General features: G+C 42.6%; 1 protein-coding gene across 1 annotated transcript in view; it reads right to left on the bottom strand.

The window, feature by feature from the left end:
• TOP1 (DNA topoisomerase I) overlaps positions 1-22,309 on the bottom strand; it is a 66,497-nt gene that overhangs the window by 2,257 nt on the left and 41,931 nt on the right. Inside the window, exons 7-20 of the mRNA XM_054081505.1 lie at positions 21,128-21,223; positions 19,783-19,858; positions 18,729-18,826; positions 14,211-14,326; positions 10,794-10,915; positions 9,941-10,063; positions 8,222-8,409; positions 7,465-7,609; positions 6,255-6,398; positions 4,979-5,164; positions 3,343-3,411; positions 2,449-2,563; positions 1,620-1,747; positions 428-522 (exon numbers count right to left, since the gene is read on the bottom strand). Coding sequence (XP_053937480.1) covers positions 428-522; positions 1,620-1,747; positions 2,449-2,563; positions 3,343-3,411; positions 4,979-5,164; positions 6,255-6,398; positions 7,465-7,609; positions 8,222-8,409; positions 9,941-10,063; positions 10,794-10,915; positions 14,211-14,326; positions 18,729-18,826; positions 19,783-19,858; positions 21,128-21,223 — 1,701 coding nt within the window. The remainder of the gene's footprint in view (positions 1-427; positions 523-1,619; positions 1,748-2,448; positions 2,564-3,342; positions 3,412-4,978; positions 5,165-6,254; positions 6,399-7,464; positions 7,610-8,221; positions 8,410-9,940; positions 10,064-10,793; positions 10,916-14,210; positions 14,327-18,728; positions 18,827-19,782; positions 19,859-21,127; positions 21,224-22,309) is intronic.

The raw sequence follows: 22,309 nt of genomic DNA, 5'->3' as shown, positions 1-22,309 counted from the left end.
CTCTCTTCACCCAGCACCCCTGTGACTATTCTGCAGAGCCCACACAGAGTCCGAGTGCATGATCTGCACTGTGGGCTTCCAACAGGGCAGAGCAGAACCCGGGAAAGTGAATGTGCAATTGTGTAACTCCCTGCTCCCCATGAAGACGGCAACACTGCACACTGGATCCACCGCTCTGCTTGGTCCCAGGCTGGTGCTCAGCTCAGAAGAGACTATTGTCAGTGACCATGTCAGAAACTGCAATGTCAGACAGCCCTACAGGCCTCAGTGTGAGGGTCATTTCTTCATGCACAAAATAAAGAAGGGACAAGAAAGCCTGAGGAAGTCTTCCCAGATCACAGGCTGGGGAAACAGAACACAGGGTGAAGGACCCATTTGGAGCCGAGAGCACTGGGAGCATTGCATAGCCTGGTAACACCAGCCTTACTTTTTAGACTTCTCATCCCTCCGGACCTTGGCATCAGCTTTGGCGCTTTTCAGTTCTCTCCTGGCATCAGCTAACTGCTCCTTCTTGGCATCGATCTAGGAGAGGCAAAACCAGACGGCAGCACTGTGAACAAGCTGCTGATAACTGGGGCAGTCACCCCTGAGCAGCATGACCCAGGGAGTGAGTTTGTGACCACACTCAGAATCCACCAGCGCTCAGACCCTCTTCTGCAGAACAATTTGACTGTTGGCCTTTCAGTTTGCTGCGAAGCCTAGCGTGGTGAAATTTTGGTCTCCTCAAAGTACGGGCCCACTCATTTCCAAAGACAAGGTGGTGCTGGGAGCTTTCTCACACAGCTACAACCGAGCAGGCAAAGGAACTTGCTTGGCCTGGGACTGGCCAACAGCCCCTTCAGGCAACTTGCCTGCCTCTACACCAATATCGGCTCTCTGATAACAACATGGAAGGATGACACCAGTTCCCTGAGCAGGAATCAGATCTGGCTTCAAATCCTACAGGCTGAAAGCTGTTAAAGGCTTCAGGCAGTTCTCCAGTAAGTTTAGGATTCAGGGAGATTTAGCATTTTGCAGCCCCCGTTCAACCCTTAAACATCCTCCAAGCTCTAAGATCTAGGGCGCAAGCAGCCGTGTTAGGTGTTACAGAAGCAGGGGACACTGCAGTGCCAAACCAGAAGTCCTTCTTGTGAAGGTTATTCTAAAACCAGACCAGGAACAGACCTAACCCCTTTGGACCTCATGGCCTTCACCAGAAAATCTGCAAAGGAAGAGGTCATGTCAGAGGGGCACAAAACACCATGTACACAGCCTGGGATTGGGATTCACGTAACAGCAGTGGGTGTCAACTCTGGGCTCTTTAGGAGACACAAGCCAGAGAGCTAGAGACTGCTGCTCTGAAGTTTCAATGGCAGTAGAACGCACGGAATGAAGGGCAGCTAGAAAAGGGTCTGGTCTTGGTCTTTATAATTAAAAATATAACTCAGACTGAAAGGTGTCCCTTTGAGCTCACTACTCTTCTCCAAGCAGGCCCACCTCTGAGGCAGCACTAACCAACTCATGACACGGAATTATAGCCTGCTTTTCCCTTTCACCCCAAGTGAAAGGAAATGTGACTCCCAAGATGCAGCACTTGGGAGCCCTGCCCCAGCCCAAGAGCTGGGCAAGGGTGGGGGTACCTTGCTCTGCAGGTTCATCATAGACTTCTCGAAGGTCTTCGGTGGAGCCCTCTGGTGGTTACACAAAATGGCAACCGCTCTGTTGGCACGATTATAGGACAGGATTTTTGCTGCGATGTTGTCATCCGCTGCAAAGACAAGAAAGCGGTGAACACAGCTCTCCTTCAAGAGCTGTGGAGCTGCAGACAGTGTCCCACCAATTCTGCAAGCTCACCATCACTGCAGAACTGATCTTCCCCTCTGATGGGCCAGTCTAATTAGTCCTAAGAGCCTGACTACTTCCATCGGGGGCCCCAACTCTTTCTGGGATGGTTTCTCCAATAGCAACAGAAGACTCCATCTGCCACTCAGCAGAAGAGAAGCTTATCCATGCTTAGAGCAGAGGACAAGACCACCACACTGCTAAAGACACTGCTGGGCTTCACAGATTCAATGTGCCCACTTTGTAAAGTTAAGTGCAAACCAGCACTGCTTAACAGAGAGGGTGTGAACAAGCAGCCAAGAAACATGCGGCTTTTACAGCTACATCTGCCTTGTCTTTACAATTAAAAGAAAGCAAATAAAAGATTTGGTAAAGGACAGGCACAAAAGAGCAAGCACACCTTGCTGTGCTCACAAGTCAGCTCTGCTCTGTCCCAGTACTGGGCTGCTCAGCTACCCCAAAAGATTGCCTGGTAGCAGATTTTTGGTCAGACCTCAGCTCTCTGACATCTGCAGTGGGAGAACTGCAACGAGAAAGCGCTGTACAAGACTTGTGGCTAAGCCAAGGAAGCCAGGTCTGTATTACAGGATAAAATCTGTTCCCATCAGTTCCAAGGACGAGACTTACGATTAGTGAGCTCCTTGAGCTGCTGCTGTAGCGTGATGGAGGCATTGTAAGTACGGAATACCTTGGCTGTCAGTCCCTCCATAAGGTCTTGAAGGTGTTTATTTAAGATATTGGTCTAAGGAAGCAGAAAGGAGATGACAGTTAGCACTAGAATTGACCACAGCATTTACAAAATGCCTGGACACATGGCTCATGAAGACATGCAGTTCACAGCTGAAACCTGGTGTACTCAGACCTGACCACAACAGAATGGCCACAACACTACCAAAACTCTTCCAGGCCAGGTTGGACGGGCCTTGGGCAGCTGCTTTAGTGGGATATCCCTGCCCATGGCAGGGGGTTTGCAACTAGATGGTATTTAAGGCCCCTTCCAACCCTAACTATACTATGATACTATGAAAACCATAGGAGAAGAACCACAAAGAACCAACAAGTATTACATTGGTATCAAGTATCACAAGTGACTAAAGTTTGCTTCAGTGTGGAGGTTTTGGTTCCCAACAGGTAGAAACATGCCTGTCCCATATCCCAGGGAAGGTGCCTGAACCACCACAGTGCTCCCATAGAGCCAAATGTGCAGATGGGGATTGCTTCTGAAAATCTGTCACCTCACACAATCATCTTCTCTGAACTTTGAAAAAGCCTCCCCATGTCGGAGCCAGCCAGGCTCACCAGGACCGAAAACTCATCACTTCAGGAATCTGCAGGCATGGTGGACAATACAGACACCAGAATGAGACAAGACTCTCACTGCTTTTAGGCCACTTGGGCCAGCTCTGGAAGAAAACTGTCACTGAAACCATTTTTGGAACAGAGTAGCTGTTATTGCCTGGTGCAGAGTGAGCCTACTCATGGTACTCTAACAACACCCCTCACCATTAATTACATGCTTACATTGAGGCGGTCAAAGAGGTCATCCTCAGGCTGCTTGTTCTCCATGAATAGCTGAAGATTCTTAAACACCTGCAGGAAAAAAGTTAACTTTAGGTACACAGACAAAACAGTGATGGGTAGCAGTAATATGTAAGGAAGTACTAGTGCTAGAGAGCCACCTAAACTGCTTTTGGGCAACAGTGACGATGCTGGATGTGACTTCCCAGCAGTCAAAGACCTATCCATCAATGCAATGCTTGCGTTTAAGATTCCTCCCCAGCAACAGGACTCTTGAGCATTCAATGCCCTTCATCCTCACCCTTTAGATCAAGATTGCAGGAGACCTGATTCTGCTCTGGCTTAGCAGAATCTTAACAGAGAGAGACCCCAAAGCTACCACCGTTCTATTACTCTCCCATCACTACTCCAGCCAAAGAGCCATTTCCTATGGAGTGAAGCTACTAAATCCCAACCCTTGTCATTGCTGCACTGTTTCATACAGTTTCATCTTAAAAAAATTCTCAGTGGGGTAGGGAGAAAAACCAAAGCGTCGTTATACAGACAAAAATCCCAGCTCTGTGTACTCCAAATCCCCAGTTCCCAGCTTCTCAACAACACACATTCTTCTATAGTCACTTAATACACAAAGATTCCTAGTTCTACAATAATCAACTCTCCATTTTAAGCACTGAAGAGTAAGCACCAAGAGATACCAACACAAATAAATTTAAACAGGAAAAATATTTTCTTCTTTAAACAAGGAAATAAAAATTCCAGCACACGTGCTTTTCTATAGCAGCCATAATTTGTTTTTTGTCAGTTGGTTTGCTTCCAAAGAGGCAAACATATACTGCCAATTGTCATCACCATTACCACAGTATCATACATGCCGTATCTAACATACTATGCTGGCTGCAGAGCTGTGGGCCAGATGCAAAGCTGTTACACCCACAAAAGTAAATCTTTATTTGATAGTGTCCTCCAGGCTCACACTGCTGGATGGGGATTTGTTCTGGAATGAGGTCAAATCACAGCAGATTTGAAATTGGTGGATGACAAAGTAGTAAAGGAATTAACACTGCTTAAGAAAAAGATTTGTTTGTTAGATACCAACATTCATAGGGCAGACGTATCAGTGCACCTACTCTGGAACATGCAAGGTCAAGATCTCCCTCACTGAGGGCTCAGCTCCAACATTAACAAAACCACTGTGACAGAGAAGCTACCATCACAGACGCTGAAGTCAAACTGTTTCTTTAATCATGCCATCCAGCACTGTATTTCAGAACTTTCTGTGCTTTTACTTGTCATATGGGCCTAGAGTTCTACCACCTATAGGTGACAGAACCTACTCTGCTGACCAGAGTGAGACCCAAGAAATTAATCTAACATAACTTAACAGTTTTGCCAACTGCTCACATTGAGACCTCAGAGAAGAGCAGCAAGACGTTCAAATATCTCATTTGCTGGGTTATGTCACACCACCACCAGGCTTAACTTTCATGGCACTGCCAATAGTACGGGAAGAACACTAAGTGACCTATTTTCTGGCTAGGTTTCTGACCAGTAACGAAGCACCCTATTATTGCCATCAAAACTGTGTTGATGGCACTTCTTTGCAATTCAGTCTGTGTATGTGTTTGCGGAGATGCCTTACCCTCTTCTCAACAGGGACTTTGTTGTAATATCGGATGGAGTCTTTTCCGAGGAAGTCAAACTCAACCACGTATTCCTGGCCATCCAGTTCAGGATGCAGCTTGATATGTTCTACTCTCAGAGAGCAGCAGCCCACAGTGTCAGCTGTCTCGCCTTCTTCTTTTTCATTACCAGCTCTCAGGGCAAGCTACATGTTATATCAAGAAAAGAAAGGTAAGCATTTCAAACCATCCCAGTAACAGACAGATGCTGGAAACTTTCAGACACACTCCATAGGAGTGGAAAAAGGGAGAAAACGCATTAATAAGAACAAGTCCAAATTGTCTTTAAAACTTTTTAAATAAACTTACACTAAAGCCACAATCTATCAATCTACCAGAATACCTGTTTTTTAGAAGAAGTTTAGACCAAGATGTTTCACCAACTTTTGCTCATGAACTCAAACTGTAAGACAGTTCTGACTAACGGATATCCATTTTAAAACATAGTTTTTTAAAATCTAATTGACTTCCATGTGAACTCAACCTGATACAAAATCACAAAGTTCACTGCACCTCTTCACCACATGCTGAATAAATACACTGTAAATAGCATATAGGACGCTGAGTTATATAAAGAATCTAAGGGCTACATCTGGCCGCATAAAAAATTGTACTGACTGAACAAATTTCTAATTTTTGAAGAAAAACCTTCAGTGTTCATACAAAACCATGATTATTCAAAATCGCAGTTCCCTGGTTTACACCAAACCATTTTGTTCAAATGCTGTTAATTTAGTTTGTCAAGACAGCATACACTATCAGGGCAACAGCTCTCTGGGAACTGGCACTAAGTAGCTTTCATTGAATCAATAAAATCACAGTTTTCCTTACGCTGTGGTGAAAAAGTCAGCATAATTATGAAACCTCATGACTGTGACCTCAAACTAAAGAGGTGACAAACCAGCAGAAATTCCCAGCAGGAAAACTGAAACAGCTGGAGACAAAAGGCCCACACAAACTTCCCAGTAATCCGACTGGGCAATTCTGGAACCAGGCTGTGAATTTTGCCTGAACTAAAACAATGCTGCCCGAAATAGTCATGTTGAATACAATAGTTTATTACTCTGGATTCCAGGTAATGGGAAGGAAAAGGAGATGGGAGCCTGCCCACCAGGAAGTCTCAGGATACCTTAGTAACTGGGCTCCATTCTGCCCTTGGAAAAGACACACAGCATTCTAGAGTGTTCCCAGCAGGACAGAAAAGGTAAGAGAAGCATGCTAGGAAATGACCCTTACCTTATCAATAAAATACAGTGCCACAGCCCGCTGCCGTACTTTCATCTCTTTGGATTTCCAGTCTTCTCGATACTGATTTCGGATTTTATCTACACACTTCTTCAATCTCCGAGCTGTCTCGTACTTCTGCCAGTCCTTCTCACCCTGCAGACATTCGGAATAGAGTCAGCATTAGAAAGCAGGCAAAGGATCAGTTCCAATCTGCAACTCAAGGCTGTGCAAAGCCTCTATGTGGCAAATGGCACTGTACAAAAGCACTGAGATTTTGCTCTTGAATAGCTCAGCTTCAAACTATGCTGCTATGCAGCTGCAGGTAATTCAGATTTCCATAATATTAAATGCTTCCATGGAAGCAACTATACAGACACAAAAGATATTATGTCTTCCATGCTTCTCCACATATAAATGGTTTCCTCTGCTTTATTCAGATGGCACTTATGTTCTTTCAGCTGTGTAATTAAACACCCACAAAATGTAAAAGCAAGACCAACAGTTCATCATCATCATTACATACTCAAGCCATGGCAAAAACAGGGCATGAATTCACAAGGAATAGATTTTTCCCGATACTTGTAGGACAAACCCCTTATTTCCAATCCAGGAAAAAGATATTTTAAAAAAGTTCTTCAAGAAGTCTTTAAATCTGACTCCCAAAACTGAAGGCTACTTATCTTTTAACAGGTTTATCACTGCTTTTACAGAATTGATCCACTGCCTGGTTATTTGCTCTCACAGCAGGGTTTGTTTTCCTTCTCTCACCAGCTCCTTATCAGTCTTCACAGCCAGTAGCCTGGCCACATTTTTAATTTTACAATTGACTAATTAGCAACCCATGGTTAGAACTTCACTACGTGATCAGGCAGGGGAAGTTAGGGCCAAAATAGGTAAAACATCCTCCAGAGTAAGTCTGTTCTTAGATAAATTGCTTCCTTTTAGGTTTACTTAGAGTAAAGGATTCCTACTAGGAATGACACAATGATGCTTTTCAATAGACACTTTCCAGATTGCATCTGATCCCCTGTGCAGCAATTGTATTCTTTCTTTTCAAGGTGGAACAGAAGCACAGAAACCTTCTTATGTTTTTCAATCAGTGTAGGATGAAAGAGCAAGATCATTTTGCTTCCCCTCTCTCTTTCTCCTAACCAACAGCTATATCTGCTTTTTGGAGACATGTCCACAAAAACTTCTTTTTTTTTAGCTAGATCTTTACCTTAATTCTTGAGCTAGGGTTCAACATAATGTATTTAATGGAGCCTTGGATGTTCTCAGTCCATGACACCAACCAGGTAACCTTATTATCATGCCGGACCTCCTTCCATTTGTGTCCTGGTGGAGGGGAAGGGATCTTGGAATCCCTGCAGAGAATTACAAAACAGCAAATGAAAACTATTGAAAGAGACTTCTGCAGCATCAAAATAGGGAAAGCGATGTATACCATGACACAAAAAACACAGGGAAAGAAACTGAGGCAACATAACTACATATTTCCACAAGCAGGAAACGAAGATCAGAAATGCAACTACTATTAATATGTATCTGCTTAAGAATTATACCTTAGATGGCAATACACACTGCTAGGACCAGCTTTGATTTGTGGACACTGCAATTGTACAGACATTTATCTGGAAAAGACTGAAGAGAAGCCTGCCAAACCTTAGCCTTTGACACCAAGGAAGACAAAGTAGGGCAACCTACCTAGGAGAAATTCAATTTCTGGAAATATCAGCAGGAAAGACAGTTTAAGCAGAGACAGCCCATAGGCATGAGGAAGAAAACATGTTAACAAACGAAACCCATGATAGCCTTATTCAGCCTTTGCTTGCATGACTCAGTTTCTTATCCATACGAGAACGAGATAAGCAGCATGTGTATTTCTACATGCTTGAACACCAGCCTATAGATGATTTTAAAAAAGAAGCTGTCCTATCTAGAAAGCAAAGCCAAGGCGTAAAGCGTTCAGTGCTTACTTGCTACAGTTAATGATGATGTCCTCTGGCATGATGCGTCTCTTCAGCATGCCCATTTTGGGATGGTTCCCACGACCTCGGAACAGACCTGGGGGTTCGATTTTAAAGTTGGCAATCCTCTCCTTGTGGTTGTCCATCACACAGTAACCATATTCCTTCAATAGCCGCTCATTTTCCTCTTTGATTTTCTGGAAAAAGCCAAAAGCAAAGATAATATGGTAAACCTAGCATCCCATACACCTTGGAATACCAAGATTTAAACAATTTTTGTATTTGCACCACAATAACGCTTAAGACTCAACTCAATATCAGACCACATCATGCCAAGTGCTGTATCAACACACAGCAGCAGACTTCCCGAAAAGCATTTACAAAATGCAAGCAGCACAAATTGGAAAAGGGGAAGGAATGTGTGAAAACGCTCTTAAAACTTACATTTAAGAGAACCAGATTAGGGCTGGTGAAGACAGTTGCACATTTGCCACAAGAGAGGCATTTACCTCTGTCCACACATCACAGCTACAAGGGCAGCCTAAACACAGCACTGCTGCTTTACCGTCTGTATTAAGCATCTGACATATATTGGACTCTATATCTTGTTGTTCATATAAAAAAAAAAACTGTTTGAACTCAGCATTGGAAAGCAGGCAGAGGAATGTCTCCAGTTTGCCACATGTCAAGCCTGTGTCAGCAAATGGTCTCCAAGCAGAACACAGTCTCCTACATAAAAATGTGCTGAGATTTCACTGCATACTTCTGTGCTTGAACTCTAATTACAGAGAAGGAAAACCAAAAACATTGCAGCTCAAAACAAGACATCTGACCCACAGACAGCGCCAGTGTGCTAACTAAGCAGCTAACAGAAAAATGTATTTCTGCTCCATCGTAATAGCTGCCATGGACAGGAACAGAGAAGGGCACACCCATATGCTTATTAAATGGAAACAGCATCAAGACAGGGGCTGCCAACTTTGTGGGACCCCTCTGACCCCCAGGGCCATACTTGCAAGCTACCAGGACTCTCACTTAAGGGGTATTAGGGAATAATTATGGTGGCACTGAAAAATACCAACAGAGAAACGGCAGCAAGCTTCCAACTTCCATTGCAGTAAGTCTCAGTCATCTAAAAGCTATTTAATTCGCTCCCTACAAGACCCTGTAGCCATGCTACTGGAAGACAGTTTTTTATTCAGAAAAATGTATTACCTGATATTTAAGATTTGTTCTCTCATTGTATCCACTAATGTCATTGCTGCATCCTTTCCATCATGCTGAATTCTGCCCTGCAAACCCAAGGATCTTCTAAAATGAAAATCTACCCTTAATGGAATATCCAATGCTCATTGTTGGCCAGGGACGAAGGCTTCCATGGAGGCAGCTCCTCTGGTTCTTTATTTACTTAAGCAGGATCAGGAGCCTTAGTGCATGAATCTTTCCGACCACTCGGAATCTATTCATGCGAGTTCTTTTGTGGTATAGTTGCACCACAGCTTAGCCCTATCAGTATCATTTTAAGCCAGGATGAGGATTCAGCTGTAAACACAGTGCTTTGCCCTACCCAAGCTGCACAGTAAAGATTCCTACAGTCAACATGAAAGTAACAATTTGAAAGCTAGTAAACACTGACTTATAAACAGCAAGGCAGGCAGAGGAATGATCACACAAAGACATTTACAAGGCAGCTAAGAATCAGAACTCTCCTGGAATTCCCTCTGGTACCTGTTTTTCCTCCTTGGACATCTGTTTCCTAGCTTCCGTCTGAGCTTTGAAATACTGGCTCATGTGGGTGAAGTCACACTTGCTGAGGTTGGTGATAGTGCTCTTCTCTTCAGAGGTCATTTCCTTGCAGAAAGAAAGCAGCACTTTAAGTTTTCATACGTAGTAAGTTTTCATGCATAGTAGAGCTTACTCTACCCCAGGTGGTTTAAACAGGAAAAATAGACAGGTTTTCACAATAAACCCCCAAATTCTTGCCTGTGCTCACTCCAGCTACAGCCAAAGAGAAAAGGAAAAGCAGCAGAGCTGCTGACTGATCAGCAGTCTGATCTCTGCAAGCACTGGGAAAAGCTACACCATTTCCCAAAGAGCTCTCGCACTGAACAGTGGCTGGGACTGTTGAGGGATGGGAACAGGGGGTGTGTGTGAAATCCAGTAACCCATCTAGGAAAATTGCACTGAGTGATCTAAAAGTGTGACCTTATGGCTTATAAGACGAACGAGATTAAGTTCTGAGTTTTAGGTCTCTGGAAAGGGTTCCCTTCTAATATAAACCTGGCTCTCCAACAAGGCGTGCACCAAATCAGTTATACCCTGTCAGGCAAATTTGGCTGGGAGGAGTCAGACTCCATTGGTTTAGAAAAGTATCTACAATAGGGTCCTTCCCCGTGAAACTACAGGATAAACTGGAAATTTCACAAGTATGATCTGACGTAGCTTTTAGCTGCCTCAAGCTGACTTTCCTCTGCATGGAACAACAGCTGCTTTTCACTGCCCATGCTGCGGAGATCCTGGCCACACCGGCCACTGCAGTGTGGACTGTGTGCTGTCACTGCAGTCAGGACTACGCGCATACCTTTCTCCAGTCTTTGAAAAAGTTTTTCCTGAAGATCTCCTTTGTAGTGTACTCATGATCAAGCATTTTTGCAAAGAATGTGGCAACTTCTTCTGCTTTGGTACTCAGCTTCATGACTTTACCTACAAAGAAAGGTTTTCTTTTTAAAGAAAATAGTAAACAGGAATTGAAGCTTGAAAGAGGCCTTAGAAACTACCTTAAAATACACTATTTTTACCACAGAGGAGTTTTTCTTAAGAATGTTAAATAGTACAGCAAATTGGACGAACAAAGGAAACAGAGCAGCCTAACTGCTTGACTTTCATCATAAACATTTTGAAAAAAGTTTCCTCTGGAATCTAAACAGTAAGAAAAGCAACAGCGATCTGATGTGAGACAGGTCTGAGACACAGGGCAGGAAGGGGAAAAGGCCTCCTGCAGGAAGCCCTGTGCCTGACATGCCAGTGGTGTGTATGTTCCTGGGGAGATAGTGCTGTTTGAAATGAGAGAGGCAGGGGATTTTATTAAATGTCATATTCCAGCACTCAGATGTATGGGAAATGCAGTCTCTGTACTCCTATCCACAGAGGGACTCCACTTTAGAACACCCCTTCTGGCCTTTAGCTATTTCTAGCCAGGAAGAGACCTTCCTATGGATACACCACAAATAGGCTGGAAAGCAATGCCAAGCGTTTAACACCACTGCAGGGAAATGTGTCAAGATTTTGCTAATGGTTTCCCTTGCTGTGGGAATGCACTCCCGGGTCTCCGAATCGGGCTCAAAAGCTAGTAATTTTTGAGAAAGACTGAGCTTTCTGTGAATGCAGAGGCCATATTTCAGCTTATCTACAAGACTGCAGTACAAAGTAAAATTCCTGCAAGGGAAGACTTTAAAACAAAGGGAAAAGACGCTGCTGCAAGATCAGAGCTGCGGACTCGACATTTAACATTCCTATCGAGCGTATTTTCAGTCCAGAGCGCATTCCTAAGATGCGAGGTGCCAGTGATCCCTGAGAAGGATTTTGCATGCAGCTCACATCTCCAGCTAGTTGCAAGAAATATTTAAAGTCCCAAAGGGCTGGCAGGCAGTCAACACCTGTGGATTTCTTAACGACCTTTTTACTGTGCAAAAGTCAATACAACAGACACTATTGTTGATTCTATGCTCTTGGTAAATAATACCACACTTTTGATTTACTATGTGTTTTAAAAAGTTGCATCATTTCCAAAATTAAAGCATGGGAGTCATCTATAAGCCTTAAGATCTATAAACCCTCGTATAACAGGGCTTAGCAAAAGGTTCCTCCCAGTGATCTGAGAATATTCCACAACTAAATTAAAACCAACAGTAACTCTGCCAATTTTTAAGCTGCAACATAAAATACAGCATTTGTTTGCTTATAACAGGAAATGAGGGAAGGGAGAGACAGCAAGGGAAACGTTTTTTTCCAGGCTGCAAGTCTAGCTTGAAGGAGGCTATTAAGTTAGTAACTTGTTACAGGGCTAAAAATGACTGATAATCTTCCCAAATTGCCAAAGGCTCAGTCACCTTTATCTAATAACTTAAAATATATTTCATTGGAATCAATTTTCTTTTTTTCACAAAGGCTTGAAAAGCCTTTCAGTGACAGAACTGGAAAAGAAAGGTTTATTCCAGAGCCAGGAATATTAGTTACCCGATTTAAAAACTGAAAACCAGAAAGCAACCAGAGGGCATAATGAGAAGAGACTTCATGGTCATGACTGAATTGCAACTGCAACACCTACTCTCTTACCTTGCTCCATCTATAGAAAAACATGTGGTTTAAAGCCATCTCTAGGCTACAAACAGCAGCCTGTTAACGACAGCCACTTGCACAGTCAAGCCCTAAAAAACGTCTTGGGGATTTCAAACCTCTTCACTGAGTCTGGCGTTGTAAGCACTAACAATAGTTGCAGCAGCCATTGTGCTGGATGAACACAGGCAGTCCCATTGCAACGCAATCGCTAGGCGAAGGACAGATTCCTCCAGTGAGAGCATGCAGCCCGGCAGCTGGCTGGTTGGCCAGTGATTATTAGACTCTACAAATCATCCTAGGATAATCTGGAAACTAGACAATGCCTTGTGAGCACAGACAGCGGCTCTCAGCAGCTGCTGTGTAAATCAGACATCTGATTTTTTGCCTAGTTTCTCAAGGAAGACTTATGTGGTTGCTTTATTTGCCAGAACCCCCTGCCCACCCAATAACTGTTGAGACTATTGATGAATTTCCCCCATGCCAGAGGCAGGGGTTGCAAAAATCCCTGCGCTTCCTAGAGGTTTCATGAATTAGATGGCTAGACAGAACAGGAGCTTATTGCTGCCTGCACCAAAGGGACAGCTACAGTGAAGGGCTTACTTCCTTTCACCTATCCCCTTCTCTAGGCAGGAGAGATAATACATCCTTCGAGAGAGGGAATAAGTTCCCAACTTTGTACCCACTTCTATTAAACTCTACAAAAGAAGGCTGCAGCATTGATCACTGTGCTACTTGCTTGCAGGTAGCATTTAATAGGATGCAGTAGGTTTATTTCACCACATTGTTGCTGAAAATGAACGTCACCTATTTCTCAGTATTTAAAATCACCGCGTCATGTCACACGAAAATAGTATTTTGCTCCTGGAAAAGTTCCATGCACAGATGTCCCCTTCACCAAAAATTACATTTTCACCCTTTCAAATGCCTCCCACTTAATTCAACCCTGGGTTAATTTGATCCTTCATTTAACATGATCACAGGACTAAAAGGAAGCACACGGGTCATCAAGTCTCGTCTCCAGCAGGCATCACATCATATAATCCCTTCCACATGAGCCTCTAACAACCAGTCAGCCCAGCATATTAGAATTCCACAACAATTAGTACTACCACACACAATGATTATAGTGAGTGGGACAACGACTAATGCCACAAGGCTGTGTCCTTGAGGCCACGGTCACCCCATGCATTCCTACAAGACCCTACCCATCTATATAAAAATTCAATTGTCTTTTATTCCACTCATGCTACCAAATCATCAAGAATTTCATCACAGATGATGGAAGATGCAATTTGTAAGGTTAAAGAAAACAGAACAAGCCTAAAGGTGACGAGGCGGTTACAACTCCATACTCTGCTGCTGTTACACAATGCTCCACTCTCAGGCATCAGACATTCTTGTACTGTTAAGTAGCCAGAGAGATTTACCACCATAACAGGGTGAGAACGAGTTCACCTATGTGCCAGCTTGGTTAGCAGAATAAGCAGGCTGTTCCTTTACTTCCACAGATTGTTCCTTCACTTAGCCCTTGAGGAACTTCTTTTAAGCTCACCACTAAAACAAAACCACCTCCTCATCTCTTCAGTCCCTGGAAGAACAGCACAACACTCTGAGAATGTTTATTTCTCTTCCCGGCAAGTGGAAACACAGATTAACTCACCATCATAATAAAACTTGACATTTTCAGGCAGAGGTTCGTATGGCGGAGCAAATACAGGACCTTTGTGCTCTAGGAACTTCCATTTAATGCCTTCAGGGTAACGCTCTTCCTCCCACCTTTGAGAGAAATAAGAATGAATATGATTTTAAGCTCCTAATCTTCATTTTATTACTAAGTGAGTATAAGAGTATGCTAAAGAAAAATCAGCAAGCAATCAGTGCTTTGCCAGGCACAGACCAAGTACAAATATTCAGTGCCCTGTGACCATTTATTTTTTTTTCCTTCTTCCTTTATTTAATTCTCTAAAAAAGCACAGCTATGTCCTTGAAGAGAACACCTTGAGTCACAGATCACCTGACAACACCACAGTCCTCACCTCCCACTTGCTGCTCTTTTCACAAAATCACACAGCCGAAAAAGCTTGGAACATAAGAAAAGGAAGAATTCAGTCTTGTAAAGCAGCTAGGATTGTGCCAAATTAGAGTCAGCTGTGATCTAACATCAGGTCCAGGATGCCTGCTCAGCAAAGCCAAACAATTGTAGTACATCATGCAGCTGCTTTCAGCTGTGGACAAGTAGACCACTAAGGGCAGGGATAAAGAAACAGATGTTCATTTACAACCTAAATGAGAACGAACCTGCTCAGGCAAGAAAGATTGAAACCTACTCTGTCCTTTTAAACTCATTCCAATCCTTTGAGGAAGAAAATCATACTTGAAGAAAAAACAAGTAGCACAGGAAAATTGCAAACTCGTCTTAAAAAGCACATCTATAAAATTATTTTGTAAATGATGCATTAAGTATCACAACATGGCAAGGCAGGCGCCACCAATCTCACATTCCAACTGAACAAATGCATGGGGTCAGCAATTCATCTACAGAGAAAAGAGATCCTGCCAGGCCAGTGTCCTCCCCTGGTTTCCAGTACACTGTGCCCAAGCCAGTGATTCTGCTCTCCTTCCCCTCTACACTTCTTTCACGATTACAGGAACATCACTGCTCCATGCTGCTGGCACAGGATTCCCTGCTGAGAAAGGCTATTTTACCTTAGTGATTAATCAACTGCAAGACCATTAACTTGTCACAGCACTCCATCCTTGAATTGCCCAGACCACTTTGTTGAGCAGCCACAATAAAAAAAAAAGTTCAAGCCTCCCTCAACAGACAGCCCTACAGAGCAGTCCCACTGGGATCAGCAGCAGCCGAGAAAAGACGTGCACGTACTGTGTGCATCTAAGGAATTCTGATGCACAAACACAGATCATGTAATCCCTAATACAATAACAGGGCCACTGTACAGGGGATAAGCACTGTGCGGAGGAAAAAAGAGCTTCTGCTAGAAGACACTCAAAACACTTCACTTGTGCCTGTACATCAGTAATTTAGGAACAACAATGGTACCGGGACACAGTGCTTTGCTGTAGTTAGCAAGGCACAGTGACATCTTTCACAGCAATGCGCACAATCCCAGCTATCAGTACAAACCCCACACACTGGATTTCGGTCCCTGGCTGGGAAAGAGACTTGAGTAAACTATGCTGATATAAGAATCTAATATTGACATTTGAAGTCTAGATCCCAAATATTTACATTCCTAATGATTTTTTTTTAAAAAAAATAATTAGAATCTAGAAATCTAAATATTTTGTCAAACATAGGCCTAGGTTCTTGCACCCAGAAGCTCCTTTTAGCAAAATAAATTTAAACCATTCACCTCTCCTCCCAGCCAGAAAAAGGTTATCCTCTCTGACAAAGAGAATTTTTATTCCTGTAAGGAAAAATGAGATCATTCGCCGTAGCTACTACTTTACAGGACAGGTTTGTCATTCTTGCTTTTCAGACGTGTCTTTTTAAGATTTATCACTCTGGTATTTCCTTAATGAGATATTCTATTCTTCTACCCATTCCTGTTCTTTTATAAAGGATGCATGCAAAAGGACTTGTAGAAAGTAGTAGTTTAAAAAGATAGCTGAAGCATGCTGTGACTTTTAGGAGGGCTACAAGGAAGCATGGGGCCCACAGGGTGATTTCTAAGCCCAAAGCTACCACAAAGTTTACCACAGAAAGATGACAAATCATTCCCAATCCCACCTTCACCTTCCTAATCCTTGTACACAAGCATTAAGACAAAAGGTAAAAGCAAGCCTCCTGGAGGCAGCCAATTTTTCATCCTCCTTTGGTTCTAAACAGAAAACATTACAGCAACACCACCCAAGGAAGCTCCTGGTCCTAAAGCAATGTTCCACAGATGATTTTGCGGTAAGAAAAAGAATGTGACCTATTAGGAAAGCTGCCTTAACGATTTCAGCAAAAACTGAGCTAATCAGTCATACAGATTCCTTGATTAAATGCCATATCAGGCCTAGGAATGCCAGGGTGGCTCACGAAGGAAGAGCTGGGGAGGATTTTTTAAGAGGAATGAAAATAGAGAAGATCCTTAGGAAAAAAAATAGAATATACCTCAGGGATATGTTACTTCAAGGAAACAAACTTGCTATAACACAAGGTGGGAGAAGTGCTTCTAAGGTATGCTTCTGGATCACATATTCTTCACTTGCTGACAGGGTGTGAAAATGACCTCTAAAAGCTTTCTGCGTGGTGATGAACGAGGCTGATGCCATGGGAGTGCCTAGCATCAAGTATTCACAGAAGTGAGGATGAAAATGCTCAAGGCAGCAAGCACTTGAGGAAGCAGCCAAAACAAGAGATCAGACATTCAGAAAATTGACTCAGATGGAACATAAAATGCCCTTAAGAGACACAACTGAAGTGCAGATGAAACCCTGTCCAGCAAAGACAAGCTATACAAAGCTGCAGATGGACGACAGGAACAGAAGGATGCGGTTACCTCCTGCCAAATTTTGCAAAACATGCTTTCAAAGGCATTCTTCCTGAGCAGTAAGCACAAATCACAGAGCTCAACACAGCTACCTGGGACTGTGCTGCAAAGACAGGCGAGGGGAGAGCAGTACAGCTTCCCAGTAAAGGTTTGCTGTTGAAGGATACAGACTACAATAAAAGGGAGCTGTAGTAATAGAATATTAAGTTAGAACCAGCAAGGGCAGCTGAGACAAAGCTAAAAAGACAACAGATCGTTAAGGCTTAAAGAGATCTTCTGTAGCTTCCTACTGCTTCATGTCCCTGTAGGTTGGAAATGTCAAAGCACATTAAAAAGATGCTGTGTCAAAGGGATCAAGAAAAAAAGTGGATTGCTAAGAAAAAAAAAAACAGATAGCTTTTGGGAGGGGCCTAAACCCCAAATTTCTGAGAGTACAGAAGTATGAAAAAAATATGCAAGCACTGATGTTCTGAGGAAGCTGTGACAATCAAAGAGAAATAGGTAAAGAATATAAACACTACAGAAGAATTTTTCTTTTCAAAGGTGCATCAATAGAAGTGATGATAAAGGGGTAAAATACTGAACTTGAAAGGACAGAAGAATATTGCAAAGGCGTTCCCCAGCACTACAGATCTATTAAGAATAGCCAAACGATCTGAGGAAAGAAAACGTTCATGGGAATATCATCCCCAAAAGGTCATAAAAAACACATTACAGGAGTGGAGAAAACATACATGCTTTTGAAAACTACAAACGCATTGAACTGAGGCAAGTACTAAGGCTCAAACTTCAAAACATGCAAGCTCCTCACATCTAGCAGTAACAATAGCTTAAATTACCGCAGGTAGTTAAAAAAAAATCCAGCAGGTTTCTTACACAAAGCACTACTAGTGCAGCACAGGCCCGTCTTCCAAATGAACCAAAAAGTTCACATCTATTTAAAGAAGGTTCTAAGAAAATGGTTCTAAAAAAAATTTAACAGTGAACGGAAGCACAACTTCAGCTGCTCAATGCCACTTTAGGATCCTGGGCAACATAGAAAGTGCCCTCCATTTAAAACTTCTTTTTGAAATTCATTTTCCAAACAGCCCAAGCTTCACTGTTTGTTTGACCAACTTTCATTTTTGTGCCAAAGGCAAGAGCAGTATTGAGGCACATAGTTGACATCCAGCTAGAGCGTAGCTAGAGCATCCAGCTAGAGCATAAAGGCGGGCACCCACTTGTGCAGTACCTTTATAACACAGATAAGATCTTCTAGAACACTAGATAGTACATCTGCACGTTATTTATATGTTCCTGTTGCTACTCCAAGCCTACAAGTTTTCCTATTGCTCTGAAGAAGGTCAGCAAGGAGTGGGTTCTGGGCATAAGAACACTTATCCGATCATTACAGCCAGCCTCTACAATCCATTGATTGGTGGGGGGTGGGGAAGCCCCACAAAAATCTTATTTCTTGTTTTAAGTGTTCCAAAATAAATGTACTGAATTTCTGCTTCATAGGATGAACACAGTGAATATGATATTTATTTAGAGATTATCAGAAAGTAAGCCAATTATTCAGAACAAATCCTCACGAATCCACGAGAGAGAAAGCCAGATGGGCTTACTCAGTCAGAATGGGAGGTAAATGGGAGAGTCCAGCTGCAGAGGATAGCCTACATCATTAATATATTAGTTACCATTTCCATTTTTGCTCTTCTTCTTTTTTCGGCTTCTTTTTCTTGTCCACTTCAGGGACCTTCTTGTCTTTGTTCTTAGCCTTCTTTGCTTTGCTGTCCTGTAAGATGAGTAAGAATCTGTTAGAACAAGCTACTATGCTTCCTCCCTCCCCGAAAACATGTTTTAGAACTGAAAGACAGCCTTTTACAGTATATAAATTTGACTGCGAACAACTGAACACCAGTTGCCTCACTATGTAAGTGCATTCTTAGATCATCCTATGAAGTCAAATTCTGCTGGTGTTCCTACTTATCTTTTAAGCCAAATTATTTTACTTTACATTTGGGACACATTAAGTGCGCAAACAATTGGTTATTTTAGTTCACCTGACAAGCAGTAAGTCTGGGCCACAATAAGGAGATTGCTTAGTTACAGAAACACTAGTGGAGAGACCAAGGAGGGGGTATCAGATCTGGCCAATGCTATGGAGCACACTTACAACGCTGCGAGGTGGCTTCTGGAAAAGTACGGGTATACACTCTACCCATGTTGCCAGGAGGTGCATGCAACAAGCGACTCACAAGAGTGTGCTAAATGTGGAGCGTAGTTTGTTAAGTCTCAAATTATAGCTAACCTCTCCTTACCTCTGAAGGGGTGTCCACCCTAGGCTCTATCAAAAGTTTTAAGTATCTTTCTAGCAGTTAATCTTAGTTTCATCTCCTCCGCTTTTGAACCATGCTCTACATCATCTGTGCAATCACCAGGTGTCGGTAGCAATGCTTCTCTACCCCCTACAAAGTATTTAACAGGAGGACTGAACTATCTGCACCAGACTGGAAGTTCACCTCCTGGTGGCATAATCTCCACCCGCTGTTTTAAGAGTAGGAGAAAGCTTTCCTAACTTTTTATACACTTCTGTTTGGATAAGTGAGGATTTAAGACATGCAGCTTTGACCCAGACTGGCCCCTGCCTCCTCACCCATGAATCAGATTCCCCCTGCTCTACATAATTCAACATCAAATTGTCAGCCTTGCTTTTCTCAGGCGTAGAAATTAACTCGTCTTTTTCATTACCTCTTCTTCCTCTTGTTTCCTTTTCTTTGCTTTCTTGATGTCTTCTGTTTTGATTTTCTTGGGTTTGTACTCAGCACTATAAGAACAAAAGGACCAGATGATGAAAATAATCAATTTTCCAGCAGGGAACATAAAGTATAGTCATATATACACAAAGTTTGTGTGCACAAGTCCACAATATTTCATGCCATAAACATATGGCATGCTTAATTTCTAAAGAATATAATTTATAACCTACTGTCTGGGAGACTGAATAGTCCTTTAACCAGCAAAACAGCCTACAAAATCCTAAAACCTGTAAGCTGTTACGCTAACTCCCCATGTTTTACACTGCTGAAGTAAAAACCATCCTTGACGAAATTCAATTCGAAAACACTAGTAGCCACCCAGCGATTACCAGGGTGGGATAAACAGGTAAAAGATTAGTGGTGTGTTCTATTCTCAACTCCTTCTCCGGTCACCAGTCTGGGATCTGCCCACAAGACTCACTTTTTGCATCCCACACTAGTTCAAACAATAACAAAAATGACTATTGGCAAACTCTTAATCTTTCCATTGCAGACATGAGACGGGAGGCTGCAAAAACTTAACAGAAGGCAGCAAATGATTAAAGAAAAGACGTCACACCCATCTCTCTTGCAAACAGAAATACCACATAGGGACAGAACACCACTATGGTTAAACCCTTCCAACCCTTCAACGTCAGACTGCTAAACAAGGTCACACTATCTAAAGAGCTGGATGCACACAGATGGTGACAGATCAGTGTGATGTAACTGGGCTTTTATTTTATTAGGTAGGTTACTTTATCAGGCAAACATGATGTGTATTTTTCTTTTTTCTACAGAGACAAAAATCCTCAGCAGAAACCATGACATATTTCGATTCTAGGCAAATAATGCTGAGCAGCACAGGCAAACCTCCCCCCGCCCCCAAACAGGCTGACTATGCATTTTCTTCCTCTTGTGCAGCCATTTCCTCACCCAACAGAAACCACTGCAGCCACTCAGCTAGCATTAATACCTCACTTGCTCAGACTTATGTTTTACAATCTTCATCGGTGTCTTCTCCCCCTAGCTGTCTTCTGCTTTTTTTTTTCTTTCTTATTTAATACACTGCAACATTTCACAGCAGCAGGTCATTGTATTTTGCCTTGAACATCACAAATACTATCCTTGCCCTGCTCATAGACCTTGGAACCGCATAAGGTGCCTGGTCTCAGACCTTCCATCACCATGTGAACAAGTTTTGACTGACAAACCAAAATCCCACCTGCTCCTTCAATGTCATCATCTTTTTAAAACTAACAGCAAACATCCACATCATCAGCACCCACACCACTTACTCATCATCTTCTCGAGGTCTCTTCAGGGGTTTGGAGTCCTCTTTAGGAGATGCATAAAACCCATCATCATCTGGTTCATCTTTAATACGTGGTGGGCTACGAAAAGAAGCAAAGAAAGGTGATTCTAACTTCAAAGAGGAAGTCTACTGGAAACCAGAAACAACTCAGTTTTAAGAAATGATCATCTGCAAAACGAGTCAGTCTTCCAATCCTGGAACATGTCGTAGTCTTAAGAACCCCAGAGACCTGAGGTATGTCATTCCCTGCATATTCACAGACAGCATACAGAGAGGGTCTTTACAGCATCTACGTATTTGCCATTTCTCAAGCAACACCAAGATCAATTTCAACTGCTTAGATTTCCCTGTTTCTTTGAGGTTTTGAGTAAAAACAACTGTAGCTTCCAGCACTTTAAACCAAAACTGAACTGAATGCACATGTGCAGACAAATAGCTGACATTTAATTTCAATTCAATATCCTCAGAGCCTAATAAGAGAGAAAAACATTGTCAACTAAAAGATGTAAAAGCTATTCCACCGAATCTTTTGCCACCTAAATAACCAAGGCATGTGAAAAACAGAGAGACAAAGATTTAGCAAAGTTAAACTGATATTCTATTTTCAGTATCCAAACTGCTGGAAGCAAACAATCCCGTCCCTTTCAACAAATCACAAGTATTAAATTAGCCTCAACATTTTCAGCCATAATGTCCCAGGACATCAGTAATATGGAAAAAAAATAGTGTGGGTGCAAAAGAAATTTCTAGATTTCACAGAAGCCTGTCACTTATATCCATAAAGAAGAAGATGTCTCAGAGTCTAAAATTACATTTTGAAGCACTAAGCAATGCTCCACTCAGGTAGAAAAATTAACAGTGCCATCCTGGGCTTTCCTAATCATATTCCATCATCAACTTCTGCATTAAATCGATTCAAGTTTCCAGGTCAACACCTGGATTTTGAATGGAAAGGGAGAAAACCAGCAGCATTCTGCTTTGTAGAACACATTCAGCAAGTGTGATCCACATTGTGGAGTCTTATTTTAGCTAGTAATGCGTCCACGAAGCCGAACAAGGCAGTTTGCTCTGTCACAGCTGTAAAACCACTGCAGTGCTGCTGGCAGATGCAACTCAAGGGAAACGGAAACGTGCTGCTATAAGACGACATTTCTGTGGCATTGCT

The sequence above is a fragment of the Cuculus canorus genome, chromosome 16 (genome assembly GCF_017976375.1).
Source record: "Cuculus canorus isolate bCucCan1 chromosome 16, bCucCan1.pri, whole genome shotgun sequence".
In the NCBI taxonomy this organism is placed as follows: domain Eukaryota; kingdom Metazoa; phylum Chordata; class Aves; order Cuculiformes; family Cuculidae; genus Cuculus; species Cuculus canorus.
Note: the sequence above shows the minus strand (reverse complement) of the source record. Positions and strands in the feature narration are given on the sequence as shown.